Source organism: Amblyomma americanum, chromosome 9, assembly GCF_052857255.1.
Source record: "Amblyomma americanum isolate KBUSLIRL-KWMA chromosome 9, ASM5285725v1, whole genome shotgun sequence".
Lineage (NCBI taxonomy): Eukaryota > Metazoa > Arthropoda > Arachnida > Ixodida > Ixodidae > Amblyomma > Amblyomma americanum.
In genome coordinates, this window is record NC_135505.1 from 98,726,951 (window position 1) to 98,752,756 (window position 25,806).

Consider the following 25,806-nt stretch of genomic DNA (forward strand, 5'->3'; position numbering starts at 1 on the left):
CAAGGTGGAGGCTGCACAGACATATGCGCAGAGTGTGTTGCCATGCTCATATTGACACGGTGGTCGCGAAGGCCGCAAAGACCCTAAACTTTTTAGAACAAAATCTGGGTCATGCGCCACCTCACCAAAATTCAACTGCTTTTGTTACATACGTTCGACCCATGCTCGAATACGCATGTGCGGTGTGGGACCCATGGCAAATAACACTGAGCAATAAGCTTGAAAAAATCCAAAACAGAGCTACAAGGTTCATCCTACATCGATACTCCAGAGGTGATAGCTGTACCGACCTGAAAAATGAATTAGGGTGAGAAAGTCTTTCTTCTCGAAGAAGAAAATTGCACCTTAAACTGCTGTATCAAAATTTCATGATAAAACTGGCATTCAAAAGGAAAAATGTTCACGCAGGCCCCATTATGTCTCTTCTCGTATTGATCACTGCTTTAAGATTTTGGAATACTGTACCAGAACTAATATGTATGCAAATTCATTTTTGTACGCTCAATCAGTGAATGGAATCGCCTTTCAGGTCAGCAAGTGCGCTGTATGAATGAAGATGCGTTTTTTTCATCACTGTAACCCCCTTCTTGTAGCGCCTTCGGGCTAAGCGGGGCAAAAATTGAATAAAGAATAAATAAAGAATAACCCCTTCGGCTCGTAGTTATCCACTGGAGAAAAAATTTTCCGATTTTCAGTTTTTTGCAATATGCATGCCAAGATTCTGTCCAAAAAGGTTTTGTCTTCATCGGTGATTATTTATGCAATTTCTGCTGAATCCTCATATGTCTGTGTCTTGACTGAACACCAGTTACAAGGCCTAAATTATACAACTCTTTTGGCGATTTTTATGCTACAAAGTCATTATGCAAACAAATCAGTGCGTTTTAAAACACTCAGACTTGCAACGCAAGCAAATGAAAATATATGCACTCACTGGAGCTGCACCAGAGCTGGAGTAAATTTCGGAGGTGTCAGTTTTTAAAAATATTTTCTACGTTTATTTCATATGCCTGGCTTGGTATGTTTCTACAAGATTTTTTTCATAACTGAGCACATTCTCGCAGCGTCAACTTTTGTGGACACTGCACGTCATATAAGAGGGTTTGATAGTAGTATTCAGGTCTTGTCTTCAAATGTGGACACAATTACTTGTTACTTGAAGAGACCATCAGTTATCTGTTCTCCATATTACATATCTTACCTAAGCCCATTTTTTTGTCTTGATTTCTGCTTCATCATCATCATCATCAGCCTGACTATGCCCACTGCAGGGCAAAGGCCTCTCCCATGTTTCTCCAGTTAACCCTGTCCATTGTATCCCCGCAAACTTCTTAATCTCGTCCGCCCGCCTTGTTAATTCATGTACTTTGTCTGATCCATGGGTGGCATTACTGCACTGTGCTCAAATAATGTTGCATCAAGTCACAAAGACAGGCCCAGATGATAGTATAGAACAGTGTGGAATGTATTGTAGCAACTTTATTCATTTCAATAAATACCCTACATACCCACGTCTCCAGCACAGTCCCAACACCTTGACAGCCAACTTCATTCCTGGCGTGATAGACTTACCTATAACATTTGTTAAAACATAACATGCGCCACTTTTCAACACTGATTTGCTAAAAGATGTGTGTGACCGTCGACACAAACAGGTGCGAAATTCGTACATAACCAGAATAAAAACTGTCAGTTGACAAGATCACAGCAGAACACTTGTCCAAATGAAACTTGTACAACCTACCAGGCAGCCAGAAACCATAAACTCTCCCCTGAACACAGTATTGGCATTTGAAACTAGTCACTGTCCACTTGCTCAGTTAGCCTACCTTCTTGTCGAGATAATTCATTTAATCAAGCTCGTGGCATTGGTAAACACATCTGCCAACCACCAAGAAAAATAAAAAAAATCAAGGAAAAATACTTCGTTACTCTATATGCTATTTGAATATACATCCTCTCTGTCAAGCCCGTGGCTATGGCAAACACATTTGCCACCAAAAACTAATAAATTCAAGTAAAACTTGCAAACAAATCATGGATTTTTCCCATGGATACATAAAACAGCCCGACAAAGCTAGACAAATGATCACAAATATTTAATCATCTACTGAAATCTAAACACCAGCGGACTCACTCAGACATCATTAAAACTCCGAACGCTAAAATCAATCAAATTTGATCCTGCAAACTTGCATGCAGAAATGCGCTGATATAATGATTGAGCTACTGGCCGCGGGTCACAAGTTACAGTAATAAAATTACATCTTTCCTTCCCAAAACAATGCCACTAGCAAATGAGGAAGGAATGCCAGTAAATGAGGAAATATATTAGACAGCAACAGAATACTGGCTTTTCATGGTGATCAAGAAAGCTCGCTATACACGACGAACATCTTGCAAAAAAAGAGTGCACTTAAGAAAGCCTTTCATTTCAGACACATTAAACTTGGCCTCAAAAGAAAGACGCTGATAGAAAGCAGACACAGTAAATGAGGCAAGTTTGGCTGTTCGTTAAAATCTAAACTTCAATCCTGTCCAAGTTTCCGTCAAACAGTGACGTATCAAGAAATAACAAGCTTGCCACCTTTCTAAACAGTTAATTACGTGACTTCTTGCCACTTTAAACGGCGAATTCACAAGTGATAATTTTTTTTGAGACAAGTTCATATGTAGGAAAGCCATGTTGTCTCTAGCATTAAAAACCATTCAAGGCTGAACCAACAAGCTGCTGAATAAGTTTCAACACGAATATAAAATCACGTTAACAGCACCTAAGATGTGCCTGGAGATTACTCCACAGCTGCCATATGCTAAAACACCATACTCTGACACGTTACCAACATACTCCACATCAAAAAACACCGGCTAGCCATCCTAGGCTAGTCGCAGACTGTACAGGTAAATTAAAATAAACCTATGCTTTTAAAGGCAAGACTAGACTGCTCCTCTTTCAGGTTGCTCATCCCGAGGGAGGTCGTAGACGAAGGTCAGGTCAGTGTTGCCGAATTTCTCCTCCAGCCAGGCGTCCATCTGGGCGTTCATCTCGGGTGTGAAGTAGTTCTTCCAGTCACCAACGATTCCTGTCCCAGAAGAACAGCAAAAATTTCAATAACGCATTTCTCTGCCCATGCATGGAGTGAACTGACCTGGTACAAACTGCGTTGCTGTCAATGCGTTCCAGCATTGCTTTAAATATTTGACGACAACTTGCCTTGCAAGCCGTATCAGCATAAAAACTATAATTTTCAGGCTAGCCAATGACTCAGAAACTTATATATTTCATTGGTGGTAGTTGTAACCTCCCTAAATTCTTTAATTTCTCTCATGAAAGTGACCACGCACATTTCTGATCTTACTTGGTATGGCAAAAAGTTAATATTAAGGACAAATAGTTAAGTTAATAGACAATGAGGATTGCAAACTTTCAGTTCAAACCAAATATTAAATGAATAGTCATTCTGTTTGGATAATTTAGAAGCGAAGTGAAGCACAGGACGTGGCACCGTCAATTTCCAGGAAGAGTCCTTGTGTACACCAACCTCGCAGTGCTGTGCATTGAGCTGGTTTGGATGAAGGCACGTCGTCAACACGAGCTAGCATGAAGTGTGAAGAGATGCGAGCATGCCCTCTTCCCACACCAAATGGGCCACCTATCCATGGCATGCACACTTATGTACAACATTTCCCAGCCTAGCCCTTTCGTCCAACAAATTAAAAAATTATCAGTGAAGCATGTGGGAGCTACACCATTGCACAGAGATTGTGAGTGCAAGAAAGTGGAGCTACTTTTCAAAGCAAAGAATTTGCGACAGCATCAAAACAATTTGTGGTCCTAACTTACTCATCACGACATTTAGGATAACTGGTGCTTCCCTCTCATCAGATCTGAGCTGTCGAGCAGTGCAAACAACAGCACATCACTGACTGTCAAGTTAGTTTCAAGCAGAGTCCCAGATATGATAGCTAGCACCAATGGAGCACTTGCCTAAGGCAGGTTGGTAGTTCTGCATTCAAATCTTTTCCATCGTCTTCCATTCTGGGCCCTCTGTATGACAGGCACAGTGCAGTTCCTGCTGCAGCACGTTTGTTTCCGCATCTAGGCTCTGTCCTATCATGTGCAGTCATTGAAAGACCGAATTTTTTGGATGGAGCTGCCATGTTGTCGGTGTGCACGACATGCACACCGACATGCCATGAGCTTCCGCTTACCCAGTTGCATTTTTCTTGATGGCGACGGTGAACTGCCGTCGGGTTCTGCTCATTTTGAAACAAAATGTGAAAAAGCAGCCTTTAACCAAAATAGCTTTGCAACAACAGAAACGCAAAATGGAGCTGCTACAATGTCGCCATGCTGCGCTGCTGCTGATGGCGATGGAGATGGAGGCTGTTGACTTCAGTTGCCTTCAGTTGCCCACTGTTGCAAGTCTTGCATAGTTTTTCCGCCAATGACTGGTATATAAGACGGGGGTCTACCTTTCGCCATGGTTTTTTGAAAAAAAAGTTCAACCTATATTCCGGTTTTTATGGTACTCCCGTAATGAACCCACTCGCATAATGAACACGCCGCCCACTTTTGTCGCGAAGAATTGTTTTTTTTTTGTTTAACTGTTAACTTATTGTAGCAGGTTCCTCAGTTTTCCTGCCATCCGCGGCGCAGACCTTGGCAGCGCACCAAGATGCTGCACGCTGATAACAATGGCGTGTTTGTTTATCTTTTGAGTAGAGCTCCTGCAGAGGGATGGGGAGGGGGTGGCATGTGCGCTCGGCGAACTTAGCAGAGCGCCAAGACGTTGTGTGCCTCAAACTAAGGCTTAAATGCTCGCATTACACACTCGCAACCGCCCAGTACGTTCTTTTTAACCTCACGTAAAAGATGCGCACCTTTGGCTAGAGGCTATGATTATCCCCATGCTCGAGATGATCACGTCTCCAACATAGACACAATCGTGCATTGGGGGACTTTTGAACAGTTACAAAAGATGGTAACATTTAGGGATGGTCTCACCCCTAGATGGCTGCATTTAGGGATAGTCCTGTCCCTAAACTGGGGATGATAACAGTTGGGAACATCTGAACAGTTTGGGCTCATGATTACACTTAGGGATGATTGCAGACTGGAGGCTTTTAAACTGCCTCAAATGATGATCACATTTGGGGAGAATAATAACAACAAGGTGGGGACAATTTCAGGTTAGAAGGACTACTGAGCAGTTTCAAACAATGATCACACTGAAGGGTGGCCACATCTCCAATTTGGGAATGATTACAGACTGAAGACAATTGAGCATTTTCAAACAGTGACACTGGGCAATGATTACATCCCCATGGAAAGAACGATCACAGATAAAAAATTCTGAACAGTTCCGCAGGAGCGCACCTTTCCTCATGAACCCTGCCTCCTGCAGGTTGACGAAGCCGAGCCTGCGCCAATGTTCGTAGTTTGTGGCTGGATTCTGTGCCATGTGGTTAAAGTTGCAATGATCTGCGATGGCCAACACCTCGTCGTCCCTCAGGGGCCGGCCCAGGAAGAGGGCTATCCTCTGGATCACACTGCATGCGTCCTGGCGAAAAGTCCAAATTGTGGATTTAGTGCAATGATTACTTTGGTAACATGAGCTTAGTAGCAATAATATGATTATATAAACTGGCCTTGCAAGTGCCCACAACAGCAGAGCACATTTGCTGGAGATCAGAAAACGAAATGTGAGCACGACGTGGCCGAGAAAAAGATTCGTCCACTCTAGGTGAAGTCTTCTTGTCACCCGATTCTCCCTGAAGACATTCGCAGGGGCCATATTATGCTAAGCATGGTTTTCTGCCCCACTGTCACTACCACAACAATCTCACTCATAGCAGTGTAGATTGCTGAAGATTTTCCAAAAACATGACAACTGAAAATGGCTCTACAGGTCACAAAACTTCCACCTGTACAACGATGGGAACTAAATGTAGCGACCCATCTGGTAGTGTCACAGTCCTCAACCCATGTCTTTGAAAATGTCTCTTCCATTCTGACAAGACTTTCTGCTAATCACTTCCCAATGCAAGACTTAGTCCTGAATATATAAGGGAAAAAAAATTAAAGTGATAACATCTCAAGCGCCATACAGTAGCGGGACCGAAAAGTGCAGCACTTGTCATTGGTTAAAGGGACACTGAGGAGAAATTGAAGTTGGCTTGTATCGATAGAATACCAGCACCTGATCACAAAAACGCCGCTCTTACTGAAAACAAAGCTCTTGTAAGGTAGAAAATAGAAAAAACCAAAATACAGGTATCGCCACCACAGTCCAATCTCACAAGTACAAGCGTAGTGACGCCATAGGACAAGAGACGCCACCTTGGAGGAATTTTCCATCCTACATGGGTGCGCGAATCTCTGAGGCTGTCAAAGGTAGGTTGCACAGATCAATATTGAAGTAAGTTTTGTTTTAAAACCAATAGTGCACTTTTATCACACAAGAAAGGCAGGCAAAGGACAACCTGAATGTTGGAAACAAAGAAAACCGATGCTTGGCGGCGCCACAGGCGGCCAGGAGAGTTTCGATGTGTTATGGCGCTTCGCGTCTATGAGCTTTGCGTGCCCCGTGGTTTTGTTTTTGACGCGCCTCGATTTACAAGCGCCGAACAGCAGAGGAACTCCAAGTGCCGCTTCGCTTCAAGTGCTAGTTAATCTTTGAAGGAGCCTGTTAAGGCTGGTCAGATGATCGCCACGGTCGATGAAAAACTATGATGGCACGATGGTCGATGCTCGTACAAAGCAGTTAGCAGTATAAAGAGCACTTGTGTCTTCCCGGCTGTGCCAGTCAACTTCGAACTACTTAACGGAAATCGTTTATTAGGGACGGGAGACAAGGTACAAGGCAGTTCAGGAAAATTGCTGATGGCCGAGCTCTGTTAGGCCAGGATATACCTAGTGAAAACGCGGAGATTTCTGCATCAGAAGAGTGCATTCACTAGACGCGCCTTTATTGACGGCTGCACCTTGAGCGTCGTGGTGGAGTGGTAGCGTCTCCGCCTCGAACGCCGAAGGCCCTGGTTCGATTCCGAATCTCGGCACAGGACTTCTTTCCTTTCATTCAGTGAGTGGGCGGGGGGCTTCAGTGGCTCCCATGGATGCCGCCGCCGAATACGTTGGTTAGCGGTTTAGCGCAGGCTCTTTAAGGCGCGTTTATGCTGCGGCGAGGCGGGCGTGCACGGCGAAGTCATGTCGGTCAAAGCGAGACCCTCTATACTCCAACTGCGCTTGACCGCCGACGCGTTCGGCGGCTTCGGCGCACTCTGACCGCACTCTGTGCGCCAACCGCAGCCGGCCCGGCCAGACTGATTTGGCTCCGCGGCGAGGTGCGCGTGTATTCAGTAGCTGCGGCAGTTGGGCGGAGCTGTTCTTTTCGAGCTCGGCTAATTTAATCCATTCACAGTACATATCTGAAGGTACATGCAAGTGGGCGATCGAGCCCGATCCAGTGAACCCGTTGGATCTAGCGGAAGCCGTTGAAGCGTCGTGCGCCGGCTTTGGTTTCAAGCCGCCGACTTTAAACGCGACCGCCCTTGAGCACCCATTTGTTTTTTGTGGTGAAAAATAAATAAATAACTTCGCCCTTGCAACCGTGGGAGACCTCGACGCCGCCTGCTGCGCCGTGAAACCGCGCCGTTCAAGGAATCACAATCCGTTGGCCCCAAAGCCCCGGCCAGCCTCCGATGGCCGCAAGCGCCGACCTTGTCCTGGCCGACTCCCCGCACTGGGGTTATGATATTTAGTTTGCAACGGCTGCTCTCTGAGGAAGGGGGAAACCACCCGCCGGCGCCTAACCTAACCGTGCTCCCTCAAAAGCATCGCACGCTCTGTGGGGCTGAGGTCGCTGAAATGCAGGCCGGAGTTTTTGCGAGAATTACGTTGTCGGGTTCGGGAACGGGATCCATCGTAACGCTGGCAAGATGCCGGTGCAAACGTAAACGAAGCGACGGTAGCGACCCCCGATAGATGCCTTCAACGTGCGGCGGCGGTAGCTTTCATTTCGGCAGCTGCTAGACCGCACCGCTAGCTGGCAGAAATCACGGAGTCTCTGTTTACGTCATGTTTCACGTCACTCCGTCCTGTGGCGTCGTAAGAGTCCTCCGTGTCGTCATAAGAGTTCTCGAGTTTGAATCGGAGTGGCGGGAAAAAATTTTTCAACTTCGAATCCGAACTTCTTTGAAATAAATGCATCTTTCGCTCCCGGACAAGCGGCAACAAAGCCATGAAATGCCGAACTATCAGATATTGCTAACAAAAAAAATTTGATAGGGTTCTCCTTAGTGTCCCTTTAAACTTATCAAAACAGACATGAAAAAAAAGCTGCAGCTTAATAAGAGACGAAATGACATGGCACTGTGCCATTTTGTCTCGTCTTATGCTGCGGTTATTCGTTCATACTATTTCGATGTGCTTAGCTGCAAAGTAATTTTTGATATGATAACCAGGCACTTCAAGTCGACAGAATACAGTAGCGGTTATTAATTTGCTCAGCCAGGCAGCCCAGTCCCACTCCAAGCACAGAATGCATTAAGGAGCATGAAACACAAAGTCAATGTGGCTGACACATCACAATGTCACCCTAGCTATGATCTGCGATCCCTGAAAACAAGTGTAAAACAAGTAAAACAAGGCCCCCGTAAGCCAGGGCCGGAAAGTCATTTTTTAAACGACGATTGGTCGGCGCTTGCAAAATTTCCGCCTGTAAACCAGTTGTGTATTTGCCTGGTGGTAGAAAGCAGCTGACTGCTGAAATGGAGTTTGCTAACAAGTGATGCTTGAGATGAATGCCTGTTCTGTGTTAATCACTGGAGGCTATCTTTTGCACTGTGTGGATCCATATCAGAGGAGTTTCAAACTGACAACCAAACATCCCACATTATGCGACAATTAACTACAGTCGAACCTTGTTATAAAGAAATGGTTTATAACAAAATAACGAATATAACGAAGGAATGACGATTCCTCTTGGAAGCTCAGTCAGCACGGGCTATAACAAAGCAATGGCTGTAACGAAGTAATCGCCGGGCCCCCTTTAACTTCATTATAATGAGATTCAACTGTAGTCATGTATGAAGTATACATATATGAATGCAGGCAAAAAAGAGAGAAACTTGAACAGCACTGTTTGAAGTGCATATCTTCCAATGAATGCTTTGTTCAACCATCGGCCGGACAATGATAAAGATTCCCCGAAGGACAGATGAGATGAGTTCATTCAAGCTTCCTTGTTTGCAGTCAGTGATAGTCACAGAGCAATTAAAAAAATTTTCCAATCGTTTTTGGCACACAAAATGTGTTGCCAAAAGTTCCCAAGCCATCACCCTTACTGCAAAACTAGCTGCACTTCATTACGTCAAAACGGTAGTGATTGTCTTTTTGTGAAAATGTGGGGCCAACGGTGAAATTCCTCGTTGAGATTTTTAGCTGCAAGGCCATCAAGTCGCATTACTGACTGTATTGCCTACCTTCCATATGCACCACACTGATCATGAGCTTGCCAGGCCTGGGAACTTTCATGGTACATATGGTACATGCACATAAAGCACCCCTTGGCAATGTTTGACAATTTGACAAGATGAGCAATGTGGTGAATAGTCTTGATACACATCAAAATAGAAATGAAAGATCTCCTTGTGAAGAAAATTTAGCGCTGAATGACGCACCCTGTGAAGATAATAAGGGAGTAATTACTCGCATGCATCCACTCAAGCACAGCTATTCGGCTACAAAGAAAAAAAAGCTAGACAGCTAGACAGCTTCGAGAGAAACATTGTATTGGTTGAAGAGAAATTTGTCCTTGGCCTGGTAGGGCTAGCCGTCTTCCCAGCCATCCTGGTTAGCAGATCAGTTGGTAAAGCAACCACCCCTTACAGGCGGTGGTTCCGGGCTAGATCAGAGAACCAGGCAGAATTTTTCTCTAAAACTACGAAGCTTCTGTGGAAGTTGCTTAGCTCTTCTTTGTAGCCGATAAATCAGTAATTACTCTCTCATTACAAACATGCTCCACCTTGCGATTCACCTAAATTAAATCAGACTAACCTTGTGAAGATCTTCGTAGGAGATGACAAGCACGTTGGGATCATTCCTGTGTTCCCACCACTCCAAATAGTGCTTCCAGATGGGCCCATAGGACACTGCAGAAGAAGAGTGATCATTTATTTAATGGGTGTTAATGCATGTTAATGTGGTAATGTTAAGGCTCTCGTTGCGCATAAATTACAGCGTCGGCGTTGTGAGCAATAATGCGGGTGGCCCACCTGCCACCAAGGTTGTGCAACCTTGTGACGTTATCACAACCTACCCAGCAAACTGTCCACTGTGGTAGGCAACAGTTAAAGATTGTATGTGCGAAGTTCCTTGGGGAGAGCAACCTGGCCCTCAGAAGCCCCACCTATGGGGGCAGTGGCGTATCACTTTACTACTGCACCACTACGTCAGTAGTGGACTCCCAGCGATCTATGAACATGAAATAGACAATGACAATTCCACATACATGGGTATTACCCATCACGCTATAACGCCATAGCCTTAAGGTAGAGCTTAAATGTCTCCTACAGTTTTTACTTCAACTGTTTGGTTCGAAAAAGTGGGGTCCAAGAGTTCCACGTCTTGCCTGCTGCATTTCATGCAAGCTTAGACACCTTCTTTTTTAAAAAAAAAAGCTACCTTCAAATGAGCTCATTTATAGCTCCCCCACATCCTCTAATGTGATTGGTGGCATTGTCAGCAATGCTGTTTGCATTCATTGCTCGGCGTCGTGTATTGTGACTGAAGTTGTTTGCTGAGTTGGGCTTCACAGTCATAGCTGTCACCTGCTCTTTAAGCAAACGTGATACCATGACAATGAGATGCAATCTATTCTGTTGCATTAGCAGTTCCTGCAAGTGCTAAAAGTCTCTCCAGGTTTTCTTTTAGTTCTGCATTCAGATAACTGCTACTGCTGCCATCATTTGAAGATGCAGCCACCTCACCAAGCCACTGACTACAGTGCTCACTGTGGCTGCTCCCTGCTGGCACCAAAAGAAACCAAATAAATTTCAACAAACCACTGAATAAAATAAACTACTGAAAAGCATGGAAAACAGCTAAATCATCAAATAATGTTTTATAGAACAAGGTAATTTCCTAATCTTCTGAAAGTGCAACAGCTAACAGGTGCGTGAATGCTGTACCAGCCTTCAACAAAAGAAAAAACTTTCAAGAGAAAATGTGAAAGGCACTGCTTACCATGCCCCTTGAGGAAAGAGTCGAAGAAGTCCTTGAAGCTTCCCTCATAGCCCGTCTCCTTGATTAGCCTAGTGAAGTGGTAGAGGGAGACACAGACGTCCTTAGGATTCCGCACGATGTAGATAATCTGGGGATAAGAAAAAAAATGAATGCCAAAGTGTGACTGCCACTGATGTGCACCACAATTCTATGTAACAAGAATATACCGTATATTCCAGTGTAAGGGCTGCACTCATGTCTGGGCTGCACCCCTTGTTTTATTTACTGAAGTACACTAAAGGCCAAGCAGGGCATTACATAGGGGGGAACATGAAAGCAAAACAGTCATAACAGGGTCATAAATACGAACAGGATAAAAGATGATGTTATCAGGATAAGCCACAGTAACAAATAACATGGCAAATAAGGTAGAATAAAATTAGGGTGAATAGGCAGACAAACAAAATTCCGGTTCAGTAACAGAACTGTGATAAAAGAAAGAAAAACGAAATAGCAGTGCCACGAAATAGTTCTAAAAACAAATGTACAGTGCATGACAGCTTAAGAAAACAAGCTCTAGACACTAAAATAAAACTGATCATGAATGCACAGAACTAAGAAAAGCAACTAAAAAATAAATAAAAGAAAATATTGTGGAATCATCGTGTCAAAGACACACACATGGCACAAAAAAAGCACAAACAATAAAATATATAAAAAAACAGCACAATCACTTTACAAAGCCTCTAAAAAACCTAGCAATGCTGCTTGCAATGATGATAAGTCGGTCAGGACGGCGATATAAGGCGCCAACTCATTCCATTCATTCATTGACTGGATAATTGAGAAAAAAAAAAGGTTATATGTTTTTCTTAATTTGTGTTTGAGCCGAAACTCCAAATTCACACCCGAACTAAAAAAAAAAAAAGTGCCCCCATACATGAGTTTATACGGTAGCTTACTGCTTAGTTCAGTGAAAATTGTGCCGATAACCAAGATTGGTTACCGTTACAGACATGGTGATCATGGGCTAAAGAGAATGAATCTATGGACAGAAAGGGGTCTCCTATATTCTGGGGTAGCTCTTACCAATAGCTTAAAACAAGAAAAATGAAAGAATAAAAACAAACAACAGCGACAAATGAATAATTTGAGATTAAAACTTTCCAAGCTGATGGATTTGGTGGTGTATGGACATTATACATAAGGCGATGGCAACACCCTGACTTGAGCTCCTTTCCTTTCAAATTGACCAATGGCAGCTTAACAACTCAGGTGTCGGTCACCAACTGTTCACACAACATTTTCATGGTGAACGCGGTAACCATATTGTGCTTCAGTATTGAAGAAAATTTTCTTTCTCCCTGTTACATATCCGCCACTAAAAGCACGCAATAGAGTGTATGTATACCATTTTCTGAGGCTATGAACCAGTGAAGACATTTTCTGTACCTAAGGTTCTTTGAGTTATATGAGCGGCAGGTATTGAATAGTCCAATGTGTTCAGGAGCATCTCTCAAGGTAGAGTAGAATTGAAATAAGGGAGTAATTACTGATGACCTTCCACCCCGTGACCTTTTTTTATGCCTGTAAACTGCATAGCTTTCCTTTGTAGCAATCTGGCTGCTCTTGAATGGATGCTAATGAGTAACTGCTCCCTTATTTCAGGTGTTGAATAAAATCAGAATCCAAGTCTGTGCACTGCAATGCACTGTTAACCAATTGCTCTTTGTTTTATTCCTTTGGATTACACAGGCTGTAACTTCGAAGCAGTTTACGCCGATAAGTACTATGAGCACATTGCTTTTAATGAAAGCTAGTAAACAAAAGCTTAATAGCTATGTCAATTGCATGCCGCACAGCTAGAAATGCACATCACTGCGAAGCGAAGAGTTTGCCTTTGAGCTGCGAGCTGAATGATGCGAAAGAAAGGAGACAGCACCTTTGGGTTTTCCGTGCGTACTGATTCTGGAAGCAAGGAGTAGGGGAGATGTGTCTTGATCATGCGGGTGTCCGGAGTGTTCTCAATGGTTGAGACACCCGGGTAGAAATATTCGAGGAATGGGAATCGCTGCTCCATGTTGCGCGCCGCTGCCGAACGGAAGTCCAGACCCGTTACGATGAGGTACACTATCTCTTGCACCCACGTGGTACCTGCGCATTCAAAAAAAGAATGACTGGAAACTTAGAGAATTAACCATTGTGAGAAGAAACACTAAAAGCGATGCCCCTTCTATTTCAACCCTTATTGCATTTCCTGCTTAGCAATGGGAGCCCTTTGAGTGCTTCGATTCGCTTATTCACTGTGATGTGGCACCACCTATGTAGAGCAACGGATAATGTCAAAGCAGGAGCTGCTGCAAAAGCTGATGAAAACTCCTCTAGGAAATGCTGCATCATGAACTTAAACAAAAAAATTGATTGTACCATTTCCCTCGCCATGTAGCCAGTTACTGGAGGTACTCCCTCTTGTTCCAAGTGTGGGACAGACAGGAAGGTGAGTGAATGAAAAAGTGGAAAAAAAGTTAGTGGAAAAGGGCTTGATTTTCCACAATAGGCTGATGTGGCAGGCACTGAAATTAAAGAGGCATTGCTGCAACGGTTGCACTAACCAGGGCAACAGAGAAGGAGGGGTGCCAATTTTTGCTCCACTCTGTTTACTATCCTAAAGAATGCCTGACAGCACATCGAGGGCTGCATCACTCGGGAAGGCAGGTATAAATAGTCCTCCTGGGTAGATTAGTGGGCCTTTGTTCTCCAAATTGTGATGCACAAATACATTACACAACTTGCCTGCTCTTTGCGGAAACATTTAATGCCTGCACTGTAGAGTCCACATTGATGACAATCCAGGTCTAAACGCGGCTGGATAACAATAGCCACATATGTCTTTAAGTGCATACACTGTTCATATGGCTGCATACACCGCATATATGACAGAGTAATTAGGGGAATAGGTTACTCCTTTTAACCATGTGAGCCTGAATGAAGACGAAGATGGAGAAAAGCCTGAAGTAGTAGTCAAGGAAGTGGTAGATAGCCTCAAGAGTATACAAGGGCTGCTATGACCAAGCCATGGCAATGCATTTTTACAGTTGCTGCTGCTTTTTTGCATGCGTTTCTACAGTTTATTTTTTTTGAGATTGCCACAGGAAGCAATCTGCGATAGATTTCGCCAAACATAAAACTTGGGTGGCATGTTCACCAACAGACAGACTAAGTATGGCGCATTACAGCTTCCTGCAGAAGCTGTATAGCTTTCCTTAGTAGGCATTTGGCTGCGATTGGGTGGGTGCTAATAAGTAACTGCTGCCTTTATTACAAATTTATTCTACCTTGGGGGATTCCCCCTAAACAATGGACCGATAGCCTCAGTTACTTATTTGCCATGAAGCCCAACACAAAAGACATCAATCATCATCACAATGCACAATGCCTGAAGCTCACATTAACAATGTTAGCATAAGGTGCTAAACATAGCAGGAAGTTTCAAATGTGGTTATGTGTGTTTCCTGCTTTTTTTACTGACACACACGAGAGCAGCTGACACTTGAAGTCTGAACCAGCCTGCTCATGTCACGACGGGTACCACTGCGAAAACTAACGCCGCAACAAAATTTCACACACAAAACCTGCGACATGACAGATCACCTTTCACTCTGCGCCGGCTGTAGGACAGCCACGATCAAGGCATTCATGCGACAATACGGCTCTGACCCAAACGTCCTATATGTCTATGCGGCGAAATACCCGCCCGGCACAGATGCCATGGGACTAGTGGTCACAAATGCCACTGCCTCAATTCAGATTACGGGCTCCGTTCGAGGCATGAGCTCGAGCATGACAGCTGAGGACACCGCCATAGCAGTAGCACTCAGTTCCATACACCACATGACCACGCATGACAAACACCACGCCACTCCGATATACACAATCATTGCAAACTCACAGGCTGCGTGCCTCCCCTTCGCATAGGGTACTTTATCTCTGCAGGCTATGCGCGCACTATCCCCAATAAATCCTGATATATTCCCCACCGTGCGCATTGTTTGGACCCCTGGTCATGCCTCCCTTCCCGGAAACGACAGCGCCCATGTGCTTGTCCAGGCGCTGTCGAAGGAAGCGGAGGAGGAAGCAGACACCGAGGGCGCCTTCGTGGCTCTGCACACTTACACTCACATCACAGAATATTACCACACACAAAAAAGAACACTGCCACCACCGCACCCAACACTTACTAAAGCCGAAGCTGTGGCATGGCTTCAACTTCAGACTCACTTGTATTTTGTCCTATATCAAAACAACTTGTTCTTCCCCACCATCTACCTGGACAAATGCCCGAGCTGCCAAGCGTATCGACCTACATTGCATTATTCCGTTTGGGCCTGTCCAACACCACCCAGCGGCATCCCGCCCACAACCGTCCCCACCCCTTCCTATTGGGACGATGCCCTGTCCAGCACGGAGCCGACCGACCGACCAGCGCCGGCTCATCAAGTGTGTCGAGAAAATAGCGGTGGCAGTCGAGGATATGGACTGAGAGCCCTTCTCAAGACCGCTCTGACCGGCACGAACCCGCGAGGCCAGAGACAGCTGCCCCGGCGGGCCTGCAGGATCGCGGCGGCACATAGAGCCCCGGACTGAGAGCTCCACTCAAGAAGACGAGCCCAGTATTGTTTTCAAATAAAAGTTTTCGCTCCTCCGCGCTTCTCACCAGTCTTGGGGAAGGACACGACGAAGATGTCGTCGGGCCTGGCCTTGAGCGCCTGCACCTTGGGCAGCGACTTGATGACCATACCCGGGAACACGTATCCGCGGTAGTTGTAGAAGTACACGTTGGCCGCGTAGTTGCCGTCCCTGGGCAGCATGACGCACTCGCGGAACAGCTCGTTGTGCTCGGCCTGCCGCCGCCGCCTGAAGTACAGAGCGGCGGCCAGCGTGCTCCCGAACAGCACCGTCGAGAAGAGCTTCTTGCCGAGCTTGAAACGCCGATTGTCGCCGCCGTGGCCGCCCGCGCGGTGCGGTGGTGTAAGGTCGCTGTAGCATCGTTGCAGCAGCGGCGTCGTGGGTGCAGTCTTGGGTATCGTTCGGCGACCGCACCTCGCTTCTAGGACGGATTGACGCTGCAACCCTATCCTAAACACGGTGGCCGCGCTCCTCGTCGTAAACATGACTGCTAGCACCTTGGTTGACAGCTGACCCCCTTCACAGCAGCCGCGGTTGCAACGACTGTCGACGAACTTCGCGGGGACCGCTGACCCCGACGTCCTAAGATAGCGACGTCGAAGAGAGACGCGTCACAGAGATGCGACTCGTAAAAAAGAGGGTTTTGTTAGTAGAATCATCAACGCTCTATTGAGGGGCAGAAGCCCAGGACGCTTTCCGAAGCGGAACTGGACGCAACAAGGTTAGGATAGGTGGTTATGTGAAGAGCGCTACAAATCTCGATCTAAATTTCGTGGGCGCGGCCATTGTGAAAAAGTGGTCCCGCAGTCGGCAACGTAACGGCCAGCAATAAACTTGTTAAAAAAAACAATTGCACACGAAGCATAAAGTCAATTTAAAATAAATTATGATGCCCATTTTACTTTTATAATAATTTAAACAAGTCGTATTTACTAAAAAAATTGCGGGACCATCGTTGCAATGGATGTTTATTGGATTCTTTCTTCTGGACTGCCACAAGCCGATCCGATCCAATGTCGCGATTCATTCTTTCATTGCGTTGCGTGCTGTAGCGCGTCGAAGGTGCAATCGTGCCGCTTCCCTCTCAACGTAACACGAAACCGTCGAGCAATGCGATCCCGACATCTATCATCGCGGACGCTAGCTAAAGAAATCCCACGCGAGGCAGGTGCCGATCCATCGCTTGTCGATCCTTCGCCGTCGCCAAGGGAGAACCGCTCTTGAAGCGAAACTATACATCGCGAAACCACCGAGAGCGCGCGTGACATGGGCAGCGTGAGAGGTGCCGTGGCTGTTCACCCGCTTACACACGACTCGCACTCGGCGTGGAATCGGCTCAAGACCAACCAGACTGTGCGGAGTACGACCCCGCTCGAGTTGGACGAGCCGATCCGAGATGACGCTGTGCGCTTCGTATGTATTTCGGACACGCACAGCGCGATCGAGCGTATGCGGCATCCCATACCGGACGGAGACGTGCTGATCCACGCCGGCGACTTCACCCGGAGAGGCTACACCGAGGAAGTGGACGCGTTCAGCACGTTCTTAGGTGAGTTAATTCTTCGCGTTGTCGTAGTAGCGCAGTACGAAAACGGTGGGATCGCACACTGCCTAGAGAATACTAAATGTCTGCCCGGCATCCCAAGAGTGTAAAGGTGCCTCACGTCCCACACGGGACGTCCTGTGGACGTTATCCTGATGTCCACAATAGGATATCCCGTAAAGAAATGTACACAGTACAGTGCGTTAAAAGCGGCTAGTTGGTCGTTCATTATTAAAGGGGAGTGCTTAACATCAGAATGGACAAAACGGACGATACAACACGAGACACCGAGCGCATACACGTACGTAGTACAGATACATCGTATCAAAAGATATCAGTTGTGCATGTTACACAAAACGAACAAAAAAAGTAGTGACACGTGTGTGACTATAGTGTGAACACGGAGTGGACTGAAAATTTGTTGAATTAAGTGGACCCTTTAAAACACACCTGATGTTGACAAGACCAAAGCTTACGTTCGCATAAGCCGGAAGTTCGAATTAAGTAAGCTTGACTTAGTGAGATCTGAGAGTTCACACTCATTGTCAAGTTAAAGAATGTGAAATTTGCACAAGGAAAGAAAGTTTTGTGTCTGGGCTAGTCGGTGTGAATGATTGTGTGGTGATATATGCAGGCAAACATGAGCCACAGGTGTGGAGCAGACGTAACAAGGCTTTATGACTTCTCTCATTCTGTATCGTTATGTCTGCTTGGCTGTCTTTTCGTGAGAACATTCTATGCGAGGCTCATGTTATGCAAAATGACAAATGTATAGCTGGCATATTGCCCGGCATTGCATGCTTAATTGTGCATCTGTGTTTGGCCAGATTGCATAGAGCGGCATCAGCACAAATTGCTTTTGTTCAGTTTTTTAAGTTAAATCGAAGCGATTATACACATAGCAGTGTGTTAGATGTGTGCAGAACAAGTCAGGGTCCTAAGTTGTACAAATAGTGTGTTAATTCCGGAACTTGTTCATCTTTCTGTATTCAGTGCTTGATCTGACCACTGCTAATTTTCACTGAAATGTTACTTTTTCTCACTGTTTTGTGGGTTCAGCCATGTGAGACTTGCCCCAAGTGAGTCATGCCCTACACTTAGCCATTATTCTGGGAAAAAGTGCATAGTGTACTCAGGTTGTATCTAATAACCACACGAATCCTGGGGTTTTATTTATTGCTTGAAAGCACTTGCATTAAAAACACACAAACAGTCAAAGAACACAAACGGCATATACACATATTTGTTGCTTCAACTTTTATGTGTCCTTGTACTCTATGCATGCAGTGTGTTCAAATTTCCCTTCATGATGAAATGCTAAAGGTTGCAGTGTGTACAGGTGGCTTGCAGTCACATCACCACTTGGTGATGTGATATGCACAAACTGCATAGTTCTGTATGCTGAGTTGTCGCATATAGTATGGTATCAGATTTGGCTCACCGGATGAGCTTGCTTCGATTGCAAGTGAATGAGCATAGTGTTTTTTTAAGACACTATGTATTGAAGATATCTTTAGTAAAACTTCACTGAAATAGTAGTTACTGTTGGACTGTTACGACTGCCTTTTGCAGCTGTAGCTGTTAATGCTAAGGCTCCTGGGGAAAACGCGTTTGTCATTGTCATAGTAGTAGTAGTAGTAGTAGTAGTAGTCAAAAAACATCTGTGTAGCTGAGTGTGACCAGGGGGGATGGACTCTGCAGATCTGTTTCTTTCTGTGCATAATCATTATCACATTCAAGCTAGGGCCGATTTTCTGCTTTATCAGTTGTGTAACCACCATTAAGCGTTCATTTTATTCCTATTGCAGCACAAAATATCTGTGGAATTACAGGTGTTTTGTTGTATTCATGCTTTGTTATATCATGCTTTTAGCGTGTGTTTATTCACATTATGTATGTCTGGCCCAAGGCCTCACCAGACAACATGCTGAGCGATAAATATAATCGCATCAAACTATCCATCTTGCAAGTTTTTGTGAGTTTTCGAACCGTCTGCGCTATTTTACTGCCTTCCAGCCCTGTGCACAATAGAGGAAAGTCTCAGGCACGTCTGCACTTGTGAAATAGGTTGTCAGCATTCCACTGCTGGGTCAGTCTAAACAGCTGAATGCACTAGAAAAGGGGATGGGCCAAGTACCATTTCTCAAGGACCAAGTATAAGTGTGCATTGGGTTTTACAGTGTCGCTGTTTAAAACAAGACCACCCTAAGATCGCTTTGTTGTCGACCACATGAATGATGTCATCACATAGCAGTGCCACGTCGGATCATGACCTGTGGGTCATGTGACTTTGCGGTGTGATGAAATCACATTAACAGGTTACATGACCTATTTAGTGGGTCACATGACTCAGTAAACATATTACACGTGACCTCCTTACATAACCTGACCACTCTCAACATCTGGCATCATAATTCGAGTCACATTAAATGAATGCTCCTTCAACTTTTATTGATTCATAAACTTTGTATTTTGTTGTACTTATATGTTTACGTCTACTCTTCTGTTGTGTGTTGTATATGTAAAACTTTTCTAGGCGCATATCTTCTTAAACTTGAGCCGTTCTGCTGTTGTGTTGTGTCTGTGCAGGAACCCTCCCACACAGGCACAAGCTTGTCATAGCAGGAAACCACGAACTCACTTTTGATCCCCACACAGTTAACCATGGGATGTCATGCACAGAGGCTGCGTGCAACGAAGCTGTCGCACAGATCAAGCGGCGACTAGTCAACTGCACATACCTGCAAGACGCCCCGGCCACTGTTTGTGGTGTCCAGGTCTATGGATCTCCATGGTAGTGTCTCACTTGTTCTTGCATGTTCGTGTTATTGGCATGAATCGTGAAAATAGAGCAAGCTTGGTTCTTTCTTTTTTGTGTTGGAGAAGCCCTGATACACTCTTGTAAGCTTTGTTCTGTCTTTCTGTCCATCCTTTATGATTCCTGTTGCATCATGGTAAATTTTTTTTGTGTATGTGCTGATAATAAAACTATGCTGATCCAATCAAAACAGGCAGACCGAGACTTCCACGGACAGATTTAAACCGAACTGAAGAGCAATTGGAATCAGTTTGATCCCATTAATTTCAGCCTGTTCTTTTGAAAGATCTGAGAGTTTTTTGTCCAAGGACAATGAGTTGAGGCTGTACCCGTTTTGACTGATGTTTGTTGCTTTTGAACTGGTTCCAAGCTTGTCAGTACTGAAGGCTTTGCCTGCCCATGACCCGAGTTTTATCATGCTAGTAATGAGACTATTTTAAAGTAGTCATTTTTCTGAGAGCTTCCAGACACAGACATCATATGGTGAGCCATAGTTGTTGGCTGCTTTGTTGAGCTTACAGGCACCTCTCAGTTACCTTTGATGGCGATAGGTAGCACAATAATCACCATACCTCAGGATTTCAGCCAAATTGATGTTCCTCATTTTGAAATTTGGGGCAGCAGGGAGTTTTTTACTGTTACGGTGAAAGGGTTTTCATCCACAGATGCTTAACTGCATTGCTTAGCAAATGCAGTCTGTATTACTTTTTCGTCTTGCTTGGTTGTTCTCTTTGTTTAGTTCTGCTCAGTCAGTTTTATTGTCTGAGTGCTATGCTACCATTGAAGCAAGTGGTGAAAAATGCACCAAATGCTTTACTGAAGCCGTCAAACAAAACATACAGTATGTTGTGCTGCCAGGGCACATCACATTCAGGCTACTTACTGTAGGGCCCGCCAGTGATTGTTGAGAGGTATCAAGGCTGAATTGCCGGCAAGATATTACAGGGTGTTGCCTGAGTATACACCATCACTGTCCGTCTGATGACAATAAATAAGGAAGGCTGTGCGCTGCTGGTTTTGGTAAATGATGCTGATGTCATAGCATCGTCGTCATCACTTAAAACCAGCAGCAGGGAAGAACCAGACACAAAGAAGAAACACAAAGACGTGGACGAGGCTGCACTGACCAACTAGCTCAACAATCCACCTTATTATCGTCATCATCGCTTCATTGGCGGCCACTGCTGGCCAAATGCCTTTCCCCTTTATTTTCGGTACCGCTGCGGTGGCTCAGTGGTCATGACGCTTGGCTGACCTGAAAGATGCGGGTTTGATTCCGGCTGTGGCAGTTGAATTTCGATGGAGGCGAAATTCTAGAGGCCGTGTACTGTGCAATGTCAGTGCTCATTAAAGAACCCCAGGTGGTTGAAAATTACGAAGCCCTTTACTACGTCTTTCCTCATAGCCTGAGTCGCTTTGGGACGTTAAGCCCCCATAAATTACCTCCTATTCATTTGCATTGAACCCTGTCGTGTACCGTCTGTGGGGCAAACTGAGCTTCCTAATCCTGTCTACCTATTCGGTTATCTGCATTTTCCTTCTCTTGGAATACGCTGTATTACCCAAAGGCACGGGGTTTCTCAAACTGGCTTCCAAGGAGCCCTTGAGTTTCCTGGGGTGTTTGGTGGCCCCCCAAGCACCTAAATTCATGTATACCTTTATTCCACGATTCCTTCTGGCCACTTTACTGTACTGTAGTTACATATCAGGAAGCCAACAGTCATAAAAACCAAGGAAAGCATAGGAGAATGTTTTCTTTTTTTAAATTTGTGGTGCTGATTAATGCGAGACTAGTAGTGCAATCACTTTATGGCTGGAAATTAATTGATAAGAAAGTAGAAGAAAAGACAACCACATGCTGCCAGTGGGTTATGAACCCACGACCTCCAAATGTTGCGTATTGCGCTGCCAACCATCCTTCTCTAGCGGCGGTCTGATCTTCTATAGTGGGGGGTACTTATGTTTTGTGTGACCCGACCTTCAGAGTGTTCACCAACACCAGCCTCTTCCATAGCGGCAGACGTAGTATGTCCTGTATTACCGCGAGTGTCGCCTGGAGCGTGACCGAATGTTAGGGTGGAAGCTGTGCGAGGCCCTTTTTATGCTACCTCTAGCATCAATACTGCCCTCGTTAACCAAGGCCCTCATTAAGGTACTGAGTAGACAAGGGAAGGGAAATGGGGGGCTGCTTGTGACCTAAAAACAAGGGAAGCCAACAGGCATTCAGTTTGTGTCATAACAGGCTCTTCATTTCCTTTCAGGTTGTTTCACTGTACTGTCACTAATTATCAAGTTAATCTGGGCATTTTTGAGGGGGCTGTGTGCCTGCCTGCTGTGTTTTTCATGCGCATTAGGCAGGAAGGGATGGCAGCCAAGGGACATGGGATTCGTCATCACCTTTTGAATGCGATTAGTTTCCCCGAGGCTTAAAAAATCGAGAAGCCATGCTCTAAAGGGCCACTGGTCATCTTTCCTTTACATATTGCATGCCGAGCGTGTGCCTATTTCTTGTTCTTCATTTGAGCTAGGACTCGTGTTTTTCCGTGACCCGCACTGCTCTTGTCTTTTTTGCAACATCGCATAGTCACCATCAGCAGCAGCAGCAGCAGCAGCAGCCTGGCTACGTCCACTGCGGAGCAAAGGCTTCTCCAGTTAACTCTATCCTTTGCCAGCTGCAGCCAGCCTATCCCCGTAAACTTCTTAATTTCTTCCATTTGCCTAACTTTCACCCTCAGCTACGCTCGCCTTCTCTTGAACCCAGTCTGTACCCTTAATAACTGTAGGTAATCTTGCCTTCGCATTACATGCTCTGCCCAGGCTTATTTCTTCTTGATTTCGACTAGGATGCCATTATTTGCATTTGTTCCCTGTACAATAGTATAGTAGAAACACTTTATTTCAGAACAGAGATCAGGTGCTCAAAATGCAGTCCAGCTGCCACTCCTGGCCAAGCTAGTCCTTCTCATGAGACAAAGCCTGCCAGGTATGCAAGGAAAGAACTAAGAATAAGGGAGGGGGTAGGAAGTGGACTGAAGAGTGACAAGCAAGAGAAGAGGGAGCGTGCTAGGTCAGCATAGAGTTCAAGGCAGTTTGGGGCAGGAAGGGTCAGAGCGGAAGGGCTATAAATAATGTGCCGGTGTAATATGCGTGTGTGTGAGTTTTACGAAGGGCAAGGGGCCTGGAAAATAGAGGTACAGGGTTTGGGGCAGAGAACGTTAGCGAATTCGGCCTGTGACTGTGAGATTGTGAGGACTGTGGGACGGCCTGTCTCGATCAGAGGGCCCTCGCCACACAGTTACGAGCATGGACCAGTAAGTTGCTGGAGCCTGGCTAAGAGAATGTCGTGGGCGAGCTCGGTGCACAGCTTCTTTCAGTCAGTAGGCGCACTTTTTGAACTGCGGGTGAGGTGTGATGCAGCTGTTTTCGTCACATTCAGCTATTTGACATCGCGTGTTTTTCAGTTCTTTAGTATATTTGATGCGTATAAATGTTTAACCTTGTTTGTGTTTTGAGATTATTAAAGCATTTCATTGAGAAAAATCTGCAGTGATTCATGCTTTTTGGCCTAGTGCTAGCCAAACTAATTGCGAAGTTCACACTTCTGCGCATTTCAATGGTGGGCAAATGATTATAGTGGCAGTTTGGCCTTTTGATGGCCTTTTGATGACTGTTAAGGAGGATGTAGTTAGCCATTAAAGGAAAACGTTAGGTTGTAGCATAAAGTGACAGAAAAAAGCAGAGTGGGTAAGACAAACGCGAGCTAATATCCTAGTCGAATCGCGACGAATAAATGGGCATGGGCAGGACATGTACTGCAAAGGCAAGATGAACTGATGGTGGTCAAGGGTTAGCAGAGTGGATTGCAAGAAAAGGTGGCAAGCATAGCAAGAAGCGGCAGCTAGTCAGTGTGAGTGGATGCGGTTAGGAGGCCGCAGCTGGCATAAGAAAGGATTAAAATGAGGTCATTGGGAGAGTTCTTTGTCCTGTATGTTGATGACGATGATCAAAAAGTACGAACCCCTGTGGCTAGCACTGTGTGTAGTAGCACACCAAAGGTAAAGTAATTTTGGAGTTTGCAGCAAAAACGACAGCGGTGGTCATCAGCACACTGTTCGTTTTGTGTAGGTGACACTTATCCATGTTATGCATACAGTATGGAGCCATGTCATGCTTGCTTCCTTTTGTGAATACAGAACAGGGTGTAATTTTGTCGTCACTCCCATGTCCCCTGCGTTGATGGCAGGCAGCCGCGGTTCCACAACTGGGCATTCAACCTCCAGCGGGGCCAGGCGCTGCTCGACAAGTGGAACTGCATCCCGGCTGACACGGATGTACTTGTGACGCACACGCCACCCGTGGGGCATGGCGACTACTGCGTTGCTAACCGGCACGTTGGCTGTGTTGAGCTGCTCAACGTCGTGCAGAACAGGGTGCGGCCGCGGTACCACGTGTTTTGGCCACATTCCACGAGGGTGAGCAAAGGAGTGCCTGGGAGAGTCTCGTTTTTGCATTTACTCGCTGCGTACATTAAATAGTTCCTGAGGGTAGCAGTAAGCGATTTGCAGAAATTTCCTCATTGGGTCGTCACACACTGTCATCAGCAAGGTTATGTCCATTACAGGGCAAAGGTACTGTCCTGTACCCTGCCCTGAGACAGGTCACAGCCATCTATTATTCCAGCATACTTCCATATTCCTCTTCCTATATCTTTACCCAACACATTTTTCTTCCCTTGGGGTCCATCTTATTGCCAACTCTGGCGTTTTATTGATGTCTACGTATTCTACAGAAACTTTCACGTAGGTTCTCTGAAGCCTTATGATCCTCTGTGCCATATTTCGCATTTGGGCGGCATTTTGTCTCAGTGTAAATTTATTTTTTAATTTTCCCGTTTCACTGCCTTGGTGGTATCCATTTCTGCAGGAAACCTTGTATGTGCTGTCGCAAGCTGCTGCCTCTTGCTGAAGGAAAAATTTCATACTTGATTTTTGGTCATATCAGGCTACCCCTCGATAGCCAAGTCACTTCATTCGGATTAATCAATCTTTACAACATCAGTTGTTGGTAATAACATTGACTTTGAGAATGCTGTCTTATAATTGACTGGTTAGTTGCACAATGCACAGTGTTGGTCTTAGAAAAGAAACACTTAGAATGCCTTTCATCCCACTCTAACCATCCCAATACGTTTTCCATTTCGTTTACGTGCTGTGGGAAGTATCGTTTGCACGAATAGAACGCAGCTGCGAGTATAACGCTAGTTTTATTCCACGGGAAAACCAGAGCTTTGTGTGCACATGGCATCGTCTTCCGCTGTCTCGGTGTCATTTCAGAGGCAGTAGTTAAAAAGCGTGCAACACAGTCAAGTGCAGCAAAACTGCCCGCACAGTGCCACGGCTGCCTGCTGCAGCGAACGTTCGCCCTCTTTTTTCTTTGCTACTCCTTACTGCCCTTTACTGTCTTTTCTTTCTCGGCGGTGCCTTCTTTCTGTGTTAATAGCAAGCTTTACTTTTTTTTTTTCCTTCAATGTGC

At 45.3% G+C, this 25,806-nt stretch overlaps 2 protein-coding genes across 2 annotated transcripts; one reads left to right on the top strand and one right to left on the bottom strand.

The window, feature by feature from the left end:
• Nucleotides 1-1,461: 1,461 nt before the first annotated feature.
• Nucleotides 1,462-16,702, bottom strand: LOC144103845 (sulfotransferase 1A2-like). The gene is made up of 6 exons (XM_077636545.1): nt 15,942-16,702; nt 13,170-13,381; nt 11,249-11,375; nt 10,061-10,155; nt 5,381-5,564; nt 1,462-3,083 (listed from the first exon to the last, which is right to left on the bottom strand). The coding sequence occupies exons 1-6, from the start codon at nt 16,396-16,398 to the stop codon at nt 2,938-2,940; spliced, it is 1,221 nt and encodes a 406-aa protein (XP_077492671.1). The 5' UTR covers nt 16,399-16,702; the 3' UTR covers nt 1,462-2,937.
• A 203-nt stretch (nt 16,703-16,905) lies between these two features.
• On the top strand, nt 16,906-25,225 carry LOC144103850 (UPF0046 protein T07D4.2). Its single transcript, XM_077636556.1, has 3 exons — nt 16,906-17,462; nt 20,046-20,250; nt 24,518-25,225. The coding sequence occupies exons 1-3, from the start codon at nt 17,180-17,182 to the stop codon at nt 24,807-24,809; spliced, it is 780 nt and encodes a 259-aa protein (XP_077492682.1). The 5' UTR covers nt 16,906-17,179; the 3' UTR covers nt 24,810-25,225.
• Nucleotides 25,226-25,806: the final 581 nt, after the last annotated feature.